Consider the following 13,318-nt stretch of genomic DNA (forward strand, 5'->3'; position numbering starts at 1 on the left):
AATGGATGAATGGAATTTTGAATTTTAGGCTTGGTATTTTTGAATTTTTTTAATATAAAAAAATCTATTAGAATTGATATTTTGAAATTTGATTAAGATATATATAATGATTTATTTATTTATTTTTATTCCTTAAGAGAGTATATTTATGAATACTAATATAATTTGTCTCACCTACCCTTAAAAGTTATCATTACTTTTGAGTAAAGTTTTTGGTGTTCTTTTGTATTAAAATATCATTCCTACTACCTTCATGTGTGTGACTGTTTGTTTCTCACAAGAGTAAAAATATATATTAATTATCATTTATATACTCACCTTAATAAAATAGAGCAATGACCTTAAATTTTTTTTTTTTTTTTTTTACAAAGAGATCTGAATTTAATCCACAGATTTTGAAAAAATAAATACTATTATTTTCTATGACTTGTGTTAAAATAAAAATGAAGAAAAAAATTAGCCCTTTTCATTTTGGATTAGCAATGCATGTTTCTCTCATCAACCGTCAACAGTTAAGAGCAAGGAAAGGTTATTTTTCCATTTTTCTTTATTAACCAATTTAATTAATGATTTTTTTTTAATCCTTTTGTATTATGAAAAATTCAGTCATCTAGTATTTTGGCCCCAAAATTAGAGAAAAATATAAAAGATAAAAATTATGAGTAGTTTCTTATCTTAGGTTCTCTACTATTTTTAAGTAAATTAGGTTCTCTAAATAATATCAATCATATGGCTGTATTAAACAATATAACACAAATAATATATCTTCTTTTTAGCATAATTAAATTCAGTTGTATCACTTTTGGTCAATTTAACCACGAGATTGAATTCTAAGATACAATGCCTAAAAAATTGTAACTAATGGCACATTTGGTACACAATAATAATGATAAGTTAGAAATAAGAATAAGTGTTATAAAAGTTGTAATGGAATAAATATGCTGCATTGGTGTGGTGATAACACAGCAATAGAATCCAAAATATGTATTTCACAATATGTTATAACAAGATTTGATGATAATAATTGAGTCATATTTCAATCAAATTTACTAAAGTGCTTACATAATTATTTTAATATTCTTTGTGGGTCTCGCTTAACATTCAATAATGTATAACTTAAATAATTGTATAATTGAGACAAAAATTTGTCAAGCCAATTACAAAATGCCACATCAAAAGTTTAGTGACAAATTCCAAATTAATATGTCATTAAATTAATTAAATCAAATGATGACATGTGTCATCCAAATTAACATCACATTGGTATATTAAAATTTGCCACATGTCATTTGGCCCACAAAACAAAGATAAATTTCCTATTCAAAATTTAGGGATAATTATCTTTATTAAAATAAATAAAGTTAAATTTTCTATTCAAAATTGATGGATAATTATCTTAATTAAAATAAATAAATTAAATAGAGATTGTAGGGACCCGACTTGAAAAAGCTAACCCAGCATGTGGACAGACTTTGGCCCAAGAGGCCCAAAATAATGAATTTGTAGAGGAATGGGTTGAGACACTAGGCTTTAGTTAATCAGACAACGACATGGATAGGCTTCACGACAAAAAGATAAAAATGGACTATTAAGAAATGAAGAAGGAACGTCCTCAACGAAGTCCGAGGACAACAGTTCTAATATAATGTTCTTAGAAAGTGTTACAAGTTTGATTGTGGATTGCTACTGTGTTTTTTCTCTCTCATTTCCGATCCCCTACATTGTTCTTTCTCCTCTCCTTTTATACTCTCTTCTCTCTTCACCTCAACCGTCCACCTGTATGCTAGATGGTTAGGGTTGATAGTTGTCCCATCAGTCCTTCTTATAAGTCTTTAAGTAGTGGCTGTAAGACTGAAATACACTGTTCAAGCATTGCGTCCACATTAATGCAGCTGGTGGATTAGCTGCAATGCATTTAATGCGGAGGCAACAGCTTTCTCCCTAGATATTTTGGGGTTCATCTTTATCTCATATCTCTGCTGTGCTTATCCACCCCAAACGAATTTCAAGGATTGCCATCTTTGCTATCAATCTATTTCCCAGGACCTCAGCTAAGACGGGCGAGGAAGTTTTCGTCCTCGGCAAACTTTCCGAAGCCTTTAGGACTAAACCCCACCATTTATTCATCAGTGTAAATTCCGCTAATGAAGACATCTCATCCTCGGGCGGATCTTTGTCCCCGGCTTAGGCCATAGGCCCAACATATGAATAAATAATGTACTTCTAGGCCCAAGGACCCTACAGAGATAATTATTTATCTTTGTTGATTATTATCTTTATAAAAATATGACATTTATCAAAATAGATAAATAAAGATAATTATTTCTAAGAAAAATTTGGGCCAATCAGAGTCTACTACATCTTTTCAAGTATATCAATTCAAAGTGGAGTTTATCCTTTAAAACCACTATAAACAGAGGACATCACTATCATTTTCAAGACCAAGTTTTCAAGAAGTCAAAGTTCTGGAGAAATCTTGCCTCTAAAGCACTGAAGAATTTCAACCTAAAATCAAAAAATCTTCAAAGAACTTGAAGAACAATCGAAGGACTTGAAGAACTTGCAGAACAACAAATCTCTAACAAGCTCAAAGCCAAAGATTTGTTGTGAAGACCGTTTAATCCATCTTCCAACCAATGCCAAGAGGATTTCCTGTTTGAGTCAAGACCACAAAAAAGATAGAATCAGAAGAGTATTCTTTTGTGAAAGAATCGAAACAGAGATTTTACTCACTACTTGATTAATACAAAAATAAATTTGTGACACCTTTTTCAATTTGTTTGATTTTCTGCAATTGAGAAATTTTGTGTTTACAACCCAATATATATGTACGGATACAATTAAAAACAATCACAATTACACAATTCAAATTATACATTTTCTTGAGAAGATGTCCAAATTATATATGGTATTAGTTTACACATTTTTTTAAACAATACATTTCTAAAATATGTAATGATTTCTCATATATTATATATTATATATATAATTTAGAATTTAATTGAATTTGGACTCTTTAGTTTTTGCACTCAATAATTCACTTGCCACAAAAATTAAAAAAACTAGATGGACGCAAAATTGGACTCTAATTGAAATCCAATTAATTGGATTTGGACTCTTCGATTTTTACACTCAATAGTTCACTTGGTATAAAAATTAAAAATTAGATGGAACACGTGGCGCAAAATTGAGAATCAAATTGAAATTTAATTGAGTTTTCCCTAAACTTTGGCTTTTAATATAAATATATATATATATATATATATATGTAGATTACTATCTAATCAACTCACCTAGTAAAGTCTCGTGTTAACAAATAAGAGATTTGAAGTTTAATCTCTACTTGCACCAAAAAACAATTAGTCTCTTAACCTGATTAATAAAAGCAATCAAAGAACAAAAACTATAGGCGTGAAATACTATCTTATTTATAAATTAAAAAAATGCTATCTTAATATCTCCCCTAAATACTAGCATGATTATATATTAAACAAGTTTGATTTAAAAAAAAAAAATACATGTTTCATTAAAAAAAAAAAAAAAAAAAAAGGTAGTACATATATTAAATTTAAATTAATACATAAAGAAAATGAGTTTGCAATTTTTTTTAAATTTTTTATTTAATTTAACACTATAATATAAAATTATTATGGTATTAAATTATTGCAATTAATATTTGGAAATGTTACTTTTTATTAACAAAAAATGATCTTACAATATTATAAAGGAGCAATTTTTTTTTTTTTTTTTTGGGAGAGAGTTTCAATATAAAAAAAATAAAAAAAAAAAAAATCCTTATTTAAAGTCCTTATAATGTTTACACCTAAAAAAGAAGTCATTATAATGAAAACACATCCAAATGAGTATTAGCTTATTACAAATTTATAGCCATCCAATTCTAAGTATGTTCTTTCGTACTAAATATGCCGTAAGGTTTGACCGAGAAAAGCAACAATCTACTCTATAATGAATGGGCCCGTGGTGGTACCGTTGAATGATGAGAATGAGTCATCTCTCCCACAACTGCCACAAGTCATTTATTTTGAGAGAAAACTAAAGAAAAGAGCACCCTATCTTAAAAAGGTATGTTGATTTAAAGAGGTTATCAGTTATCACAGTGAAACCTTAGGAGGGTGTAATACTAGAGACAAGCATGATAATGATTGGGTTGACAGAAAGCCAATACCACTCCAAAATAAGATAGAGGTAAAGAGCTATTTTCCTTCATTTTCATTTCTAAAGTATGAATTTACAAACATAAAGATGCGTCGTGTCATATTAGCGAACATAGAGAAAGAGGAGAGAGAGAGAGAAGGGGTTGGGGGGGGGGGGGGGCAAAAGCTAGGAAGCACAGACAGACATGGTTGCCTATAAGACATGGCGACACAAGCAATTTTTGAAAAATTATAATGACACAGCAAGGTACAATACTGGTAAGACACCAGTATGGCACCCCAAATGAAGTGTGTATGCTTCCTAAAGAAAAAGACAACTATCAACTATGTTGCACAAAATTCATGAGACGCTGATCTGAATCCTAAGTCACTTGAGAGTAAATCAGAACTACAACAGATCTGCTAGCCTTTGAACTCCTTTTAGACTGGATATACAGCAAAAAGCAAAACCAAGAAACCAAGGAACAAAACAAATTAACAAATGGAAAAACCATCATCTATAGTTCATAGGTGTCAACTGTGCTATCCATGGATTCCTCTCTTCGGTGTTCAGAGATTGGAGACCTGGTTTCTAGTTGGTCAACATCAATGGAGACTTCATCTGCTGTGGCAGATAAGGAATTTTTGTGATGTTTCCTATTGTGTCTCAACTTAATGATCCTCGACAGCACTTGCACAACATCCCTCATGGAAGGTCGTTTTCTTGGGACTCGGTTGATGCATTTGTATGCAAGAGTTGCCACTTCGTTGAGTTCTTGCACATCAAATTTCCCTTCCAGGTGGGAATCCACAATTTCCTCCCATCCAACTTTTCCCTCAATATTCATTGCTGCCTATTCATCAAACAAGAAAATGCATTAAAATAGCAAGCATACGTGACTGTGACCAGGTCAGCACTTATGCAACACAAGTCAACAATGATCCTTTTTCTTTGAGTAACATAAATTTTCCCTTTGGGATTGGATAAAACAATTGTGACCTTTGGCCTTAACTGCAAAGCTTGTCTTCAGCCATTCTTTAACATTCGGTGCATTTTCACTTATTCTAGAATTTTATTATATGACAAAAACAATAGAGGAATCATAAATATCATTCAAAACTTCAAGGTAATGACCCTTGCACTTCCAGTATCACACTTTTTTCTGAGTAAAATAACTATATTAAACATAGGAAGAAGCTCAAATACGGGTTGTATTAAAACTACTCAAAAAGAATTACAATCTACTTCCAGTACTATATTCCTATATTGCTTTATTTGCATTAATACACACACACGCACACACACACGTAGAGAGAGAGAGAGAGAGAGAGCTTACAAGCTCAACATATTCCATGAGACCCTGTTGAGGATTTCTGCCAGCAATAAGTTCAAAGAGCAACACTCCAAAACTGTAAACATCACTTTTCTTAGTGAAAGCCTTTGTGGATATATACTCAGGATCAAGATACCCAAAAGTACCCCGTACATTAACTGCGTGTTTGTCCACCATCTCTTCTCTTGAAAGCCCAAAATCAGCAACCTGCTTGATCCAGCACAACAAGCTACAACAATATAAGGGGTGGCCTAACCAATTACTTGTATCTTCGGAAAAGTTTTATTTCAAATGATCCAAAACTCAGGAACGTCTATCAAGGGCTTAAATATAAAGGTCCTCTTCAAATAGCAAAATAATTACACTCTTTTGAGGTTAAGATAATCAACAATCATGAAAAGAGACGTACCCTGGCTCTCATGGACTGATCCAATAGAATATTGGAAGATTTAATATCACGGTGTATTACAGGAGGAACTGCCTGAAGTGATAATATAGGTAATAACAAATAAGCACCTTAAATAAATCATATGCATGTACAGGTGTTCACACAAAAAGACAGATATCCATCATTTAGTAGACATAAGATGTCTAATTACCCCATCATGAAGATACTCCAAACCTCTTGCAATATCTAAAGATATATGAACTCTTAAATCCCAGTTCAATGCTTCATGTTCTTCACCTGCATTAAGAAGAAAATTATGATGTTTATTACTAAATATATGAATAAAACAATAAAATGCACAGAGTTATTCTAGCACAAGGTTAGTTCAATGCACCAATGCATTATGAAAGGATGACTCAAGTCACTAGAAGGAAAAAAAAAAAAAGGTCAAGGAAGACCAAAAAATTCAGTCATGCCAGAGACATACAAATCATGCATTTGTAGAAACTCAATATAGTTGAGTTATATCATTAAGATGATAGGCTGCTTACTGTACAAATGAGAAGCCAAGCTGCCTTTATTCATATAGACGTATAAAAGCATATGCTGGCCTTTTTCTGCACAATATCCAACCAAATTCACAAGATTCCGGTGATGCAACCTTCCCAATAACATAACCTGAGAATGATTAGAAGGGGGGTTAAAACTGATGAAACTGTTTTAAGAACAGAAAAATATTACATAAAGAAATCAGTTACATGTCAATGAATGGCAACTAAGACACATTCAAACTGGTGGTTGTTTACACAAAGGCAAAAGGAGTAGTTTTTTCTTGAAGGATGGAATAAAGCTCTCATACATGTTTATAAGCAGCTAATTTCTGGGAGGATTTTGTTTATTAGTTTTCCTGATAGTTATTACGTTGTCTCACTTTCCTGATTGACTGATCATTGAGCTCCCATACTCTACCAAATTTTCCCACCAAATTTATTTTGTAGACAAATATATGCTGTTGGGTACATGAAATATAAAAAAATATCATCCATTAAGCATCACTACCTCTGTCTGGAACTCTTTCTCCCCTTGTTTAGAATCAGTTGCAAGCACTTTAACAGCAACTGTCTCACCACTTGACATCTGAGCTCTGTAAACAGGACCAAATGCACCTTGTCCTATTAAAGTTGTGAAATTGCGGGTTGCTTTCTGCAGATCCCTGCATGAAAACCATTAAGCCAAAATTAATTAAAAAGGGGGTAAAAGGAAAGCTCAAAGAAACCTAGGTGTGGAGAACAGCTACTACTTGTATTAATAGCCACCAAAACACAAAAAGAGCACATCTCAAAATGACAAATCTAATAATCGTTGGAATGGTGTAACATGGGTTATACTCATGAAAAATTCTAACCAATTCTCTCGATTGTTGACAGATTATCATCATTTATATATATATATATATATATATATATATATATATTTTAAGATTCTAATACTGGAAAGACATGATAGGTCTCAACTGAGCATAGTCAACATTTTCACAAATTGTATAAAGTTGCACCTTTTCAAGGGCACAAAAAAAAAAAAAAAAAAAAAAAAAAAAAAAAAAAAAAGAGGCCAAAATGCCACTTCTATATATACAATTGATCATTGTTAAAAATCTTAAGACATATATAGATATGATAATGATAAGAAACTATTTAATCCAAAACCATGGTGTATAGGTGCAGAAAGTGCAAAGGAAAGCATACTTGTAAGGATACTCAAGTATTCCAGATGCCGAGACCACATTGCTCCTCCTGAATCCCTCAAGCCATAAGGACCTGCCATTACGTCCAGACTTCACAGGAGATTCCGGACCAATGGTTGAGTCAGATAATATAGTACAAGAATCAGCACCATTTGTACGGATAGGGATAGCTGCTGCTCTCCTCGAACTGCTATTCCCTATCTGCGAGCGCTTCCTATGGTACCTAAAACAAAACAGTGCAAAAATAGCCAAAACCACTCCAATCACCACGCCTATGGAAATCCCAATAATCAACCCCGATGACTCCCCTTTCATCTCCTCTTCTGTTCTTCAATACTCCCTATTCAATTGTCCAATCCTTTGACCACCCTGCATATTGGCCCAACAATGTTTCAACAAAACTAAGTCGAAAAAGAAAACTGAACCACTAGAAATCCTATCCTACTACTCAATCGAAGAAGCTAAAAACTAAGAAGTCAACTTATAGATCAACTGTTCAATATTCATAGCCACCCAAGAAGTCAAATAGAGATTTCAACAACAAACTAACAGAAATATGCCAGAAGAACATTCCATTAAAACAACCCAGAAAAAGTCTTAATGCACAATTCAATACAAGCACACAATGACAACAACGTAGAAGACCCGATTGAGATTTCAGATTAGATTATAATACAACTATCTTTCCAATTAGTTTCAATTTGACTTTGTTACCATATAAACTTCTAAATAAAAAAAGGGTATTAATCAATTAGCAATATTAGACTTGTACGCCATAAACTACCTCATTTCTGCTCTGAATTTATTAAATTTGATTAGAACGAGAAACCCCCATCTGGCAACAATAGATATTTTACTAAACTATCTATCTGATGCTCAATCTTTCTAAGTAGAAATTTAAATATAGAGCAAATGATCAAGATCACTACACAGAAAAATGGTTAAACAACTGAATATACAATTACTTCGTAAAAATAGACAAGCATTTGATCAAGCTCATGAACACTTTCTTTTCTTCAAGTCAGCTTTTTTTTTTTCCTCAGCAACCAAACACAGCTCAAGAAAAACCAAACAATCAATGAATCAAGAAAAAAAAAGTTTTTTGAATCGACCCCAGAAACCAAAAACCAAAAAGCAAAGAGAAATTGAAAAAAAAACAAAAAAAAAAAAGGAAATAAAAACAGACAGTGTAAAACAGTAACTGCATTGACAGAAGGGACAGTGATTATTTCCACGTTACCTGTTGAATCGACATCGGTTGAGGCAGTTACTACATGTTTTCTGAAAGTGATTTTTCAGAGACTTTTGTTTTTTTAAGAGAAAGAAAGGAATATGTGTTTGTTTGATGAGAGAAGAGAAGAAAAGAGAGAACCAGATACGAACTTCTTTATTTATTTATTTTATTTTGTATGTTTGGAAACAAGAACAAAATGGAAACACTACTGCTAATGCTAAGTACTTCGAGAAAAACAAAAACAAAAAAGCAAGTTGTTGTGAGAAATTGATTTTTAATAAAGGAAAAGTATCTCCAAGAAATGAATGAAAAAGCAGAGTGTGAAGTGGGTTTTTATTTCCCTGCGTTTTAAAATTCCGTGAGTCGCCGTTGGCTGTAATAAAAAAAAAACGCGCCTCGAGGTGGATTTTTTTGGTGTTCCCAAAATGACCTCGGTTTATGTAATATGACCAAAATGCCCCGATGAAATGGAGGGATTTTGGGGATTTTTCAATTTCTTTTGTGTCTATTAGTCTACTCCTACTATAAATTATAGAGCAATACATTTATATTTATATATATATAGAGGGAATGATTTAGTAATTATTTAAAAAAAAAAATTTGAGAAAAAAAGAAGTAATTGATTTTTTTGACTCATTTTTATAATTTTCATGAAAGTGATATTAATTTTTTTTTAATGTTATGTTAACAGGTTTCTTTAAGACAATCGTTAATGAACCATATTAGAAAAATTTTAACACTATTTTCATGAAAAATATAAAAAAGTTAGAAAAATTAATTGTTTTATCATTTTCCCAGTTAGTTTAATTGTTAAAATCTCTTATGGTTGAATAAGAAATTTGGATTCAATTCTTGCCTACACGAAAAACAGATTTGTGTCTTGGTCTGAAGATAAAGAGAGCAATCATTAAAATAGATTGAAACTCTATAAATAATTTAAAAAAAAATGCTCATAGGGCATTTTAGCATTTTTCTTTAAAAAATAGTCCATTAACATATGTTCTAATAGCACTTACTCATTTTAAATATGAATAGAAAAAAATAGTAGTAATTTATGTAAAAGTTATTAACAATCCATTACAATATCCATATAGAATTATTGTAAAAATTGGTATAGAATTAATTATGGTCCTAAAATAACGAGTGCAAGTGTAATTTTTGCTTTTTGGATTGGGACAGGGTGCACTTTTAGTTGGGTAACTATGCAAGTGGTTGGGTTATTCATTGATGCAACGTACACTACGCACTACGTGGTTCGGAAACTACGAAAAAATATATGGTGATTGGATGAGGTACCATCAAGTTATTAGTATTTACCAACTTTTTCCTAAGTATTCGGAAATAGTCCAATAGCACAAGGGGAAATAATTATTTGTGTACTTTCATTATGTTAGGTCTTTTAGGGTTTTTTTTTTTGGTTCTGATTAGTTCAACTGGTAAAGTCTCTAATGGTTATATAAGAGATATGGGGTTCAACCCTACCTACACAAAAAACTTATTGGTGTCTTGGTTTGATGATAAATAGTTATAATCAGAAGTGGACATCATAGGTTGAAACTCCCAATAAAAAAATAAAAAAAAAAATCTTTTTTCTTTTTCCTTCCTAAAATTAATTAGGTTGAAATTTGAGACCTCTATATATTCCTCAACAAGTGATTAAACAAAATTGAGACCACAAAAATGAGAAACATACCACTAAAGAGAAAATAGACTACATCTTTCTAATTTTCTTTTTGAAAATGACTTGTCATAAGTCCATTAGAAATATGTTTTACTTTTGGTCCAATTGGATTGAGGGAGAAAGAGGAAAGTAGAGTAGAATTAGCCCAAACTTAGTCTAGTTTCAGCCAACTCTACTCCAGTACTCCTCCCAATTACCCTCCTTCCCCCCTCAATCCAAATAGGCCCTTAATTTCCTTTGTTATATTGGGCTTTGATGGTTTTTGTCATATACTTTTAGGGATTAGGACTATTGAAGAATCACTAGCATACATCTTTGGTGCAATGATCATCCCACAAGTATAAGTGCTTGTGGGGTATAGAGGGTAAGAGCTGAGGTTCATGTCTCTAAGAAAGAGTTTTACATATATATACACTTAGAGTAGGCCAGAGTATAATTTCTATCTTGTAAAAAAAAATGACTATTGAAGAATCTTTTTCATTATGTTATGTTGGAAAATAAAATGACTTGTAGTTTATTAATGTCTACTTGTTCTTATAATTATTTCCTTTCTTGTAATTACACTTTATAAAATTTAATTACTTTATTTCTTTATAAAATTTATTTATTCTATTTATAATTAACTAAAAATAGAATTTCAATAATATTTAATCTCACAAAGTAACTTGTCCTAAGTCCCATTGGGATTCTGTTTTACTTAATTTCCTCTGTAATATTGCGTTTTTTGACAGTATTTTTCATACACTTTTGGGACCTAGGACTACTGAAGAATCTTTTTCAGCATGCTATGTTTGCAAATAAAATGACTATAGTTTATTAATGTCTATTTCTTCTTATATTTATTTCCTTTCTTGTAATTACTCTTTACAAAATTGAATTATTTTATTTCTTTATCAAATTTATTTATTCTATATATAATAAATTAAAAATAGAATTTCAATAACATTTAATCTCACAAAGTAATATGAAACTATGATAAATTAGGTAACAGTCAACCAATTATGTAGAACAAAAAAGGGTATATTGTCTGCATGTGCCGTACAATCCTAAATGACTATCATTAGGTATTTGCAAGGAACTTTCCAAGGCATGAAAACTAGGTCTAATACAAGAAAAGTTGAGATGATCATGAAGAGGTCGCATTCTAGCTCATAAGTCATAACATTAAAAGGTGATTCCCAAAACTAAACCTTATTCTACGAATAATAATAAGTCATTAATTGAGATGATGACTTCTTCAAGGATAACAATATTGACACCCTTTTTTGAGAGTTATCTCACTCTTACTGCTGTAACATTCTTTGATGTTAGGATCGTAGTTTCTTAAGCTGCATAGAATATTTTGACCTATAGTTCCTAACGTAAGTTTCACTCATATATATAAATTTTGATAGGTGATAAAAGTCTTTTAATATGAGAGCTTAATTAGTAGGAATAGCAATTATTTGGACAATCATGAATCTTGTACATGCTCATGAATGTATGGACTTGGAGTAAGCTTTTATTATATTGTGCTGTGCTCACCACAATAGCGACAGAAGAAATTGTTCATATGACAAATGCATTGGTTGTTGATGTTGGCGGTTAATAGGTACGAAAAAATTTTGAGAGTGGTAGTGAGCAATTGTCAAAATGGTAAACACACCTAATCTGCCTTTTCTTCTTATTTTTTTCTTAAGAAACACACCTAATCTGATAGATTGAAAGAAAAAAAAGGTAATAAACAATAACATAACAGCAAAGTTTAGGTGATGGCAAGTGAACCCCACTTCTGAAATTGATTTAAATGACTAAAATCCTGTCACTACAATCAAGATTGACATCTTGAAAAATCAATGATGATAAATTATTTTCTTAAACTATATATGGCCCATCACTCTGCAATACCCACCTGATCGATGTATATATCTATACCAAAAGATACATCAAAATTCCAATCTGTCTCGCCTAATAACGTGACCTATTATATATTTTTAATCTTTTTGGGTCAAATAAAAATAGGAAGTATAAAAAACTTGGAGAATCTAGCACAATACATGTTCAGCCAGATGTAAGATTGTATACCATTGGTGTATTCAAATTTTTTTGGTTCAATTAATTAGTCATTCTTGGAGTCCAACTGAGCTTTGGAAGGTACGTGCAGTGTCGCATTCTACTTAGACATGAGTATATTTATGAATATATAAGACTGTTTAGCACTTTGGCTAAGCTTTGCTCATTAGGGAATGCGACATTGCTGAACTTAGGAGGTCATTGACCATTTCATCGAAATGAAATACAAGGATATAATTCAATATACAATGTCCCAAGTGGTACGTTAAGCATGAGAGGCAGAACTGCGAGTCAAAAAGAATAACGATTGATTATGAAACACCCACCTAATCTAAATCTAAACACAGTGGCATGACATGGTGGAGGTCACGACGTATTGACTAATTCACACAATATAATAAATGAATCTCTCTCTATATGGAGTATATCCTTATGCCAAAAAAGGAGGCTAATTAAAGCATTCATATATATATTATATGATCCTAAAAAAAAGACAAAAAGAAAAAGCCAAGCCCAATATGGGGGTTGATTTTGTAATCTTGCCTTGAAAAATGACAGAATATTTTGACGGGGATACCAAAGAATGGCTCAAGAAAAGCATAACCAAAATGCACAAAGTTAAGAAATGCTATCGCTTTTGATTAAAAAAAAAGTGCACAAAGTTAAGATCCTACCAAATAAAAAAGAAAAATAAAATACTTTATAGTCAACAATTTGGTTACTGAAAATAC

General features: G+C 31.5%; 1 protein-coding gene across 1 annotated transcript; it reads right to left on the minus strand.

Moving 5' to 3' along the window:
* Positions 1-4,371: 4,371 nt before the first annotated feature.
* Positions 4,372-9,028, minus strand: LOC115958461 (calcium/calmodulin-regulated receptor-like kinase 1). The gene is made up of 8 exons (XM_031076870.1): positions 8,861-9,028; positions 7,622-7,989; positions 6,936-7,089; positions 6,428-6,554; positions 6,088-6,173; positions 5,898-5,969; positions 5,492-5,695; positions 4,372-5,008 (listed from the first exon to the last, which is right to left on the minus strand). The coding sequence occupies exons 2-8, from the start codon at positions 7,933-7,935 to the stop codon at positions 4,673-4,675; spliced, it is 1,293 nt and encodes a 430-aa protein (XP_030932730.1). The 5' UTR covers positions 7,936-7,989; positions 8,861-9,028; the 3' UTR covers positions 4,372-4,672.
* Positions 9,029-13,318: the final 4,290 nt, after the last annotated feature.

The sequence above is a fragment of the Quercus lobata genome, chromosome 8, assembly GCF_001633185.2.
Source record: "Quercus lobata isolate SW786 chromosome 8, ValleyOak3.0 Primary Assembly, whole genome shotgun sequence".
Lineage (NCBI taxonomy): Eukaryota > Viridiplantae > Streptophyta > Magnoliopsida > Fagales > Fagaceae > Quercus > Quercus lobata.

Bases quoted from the DNA above. Each gene is read 5' to 3' on its own strand.
- LOC115958461 (XM_031076870.1), bottom strand. From the start codon at position 7,935: ATGAAAGGGGAGTCATCGGGGTTGATTATTGGGATTTCCATAGGCGTG. The intron at 6,555-6,935 runs GTAGTGATGCTT...AATCATTCTCAG, and splicing joins AGAAAGAGTTCCAGACAGAG to GTTATGTTATTGGGAAGGTT. The intron at 5,970-6,087 runs GTAATTAGACAT...TTATCACTTCAG, and splicing joins TGGAGTATCTTCATGATGGG to GCAGTTCCTCCTGTAATACA.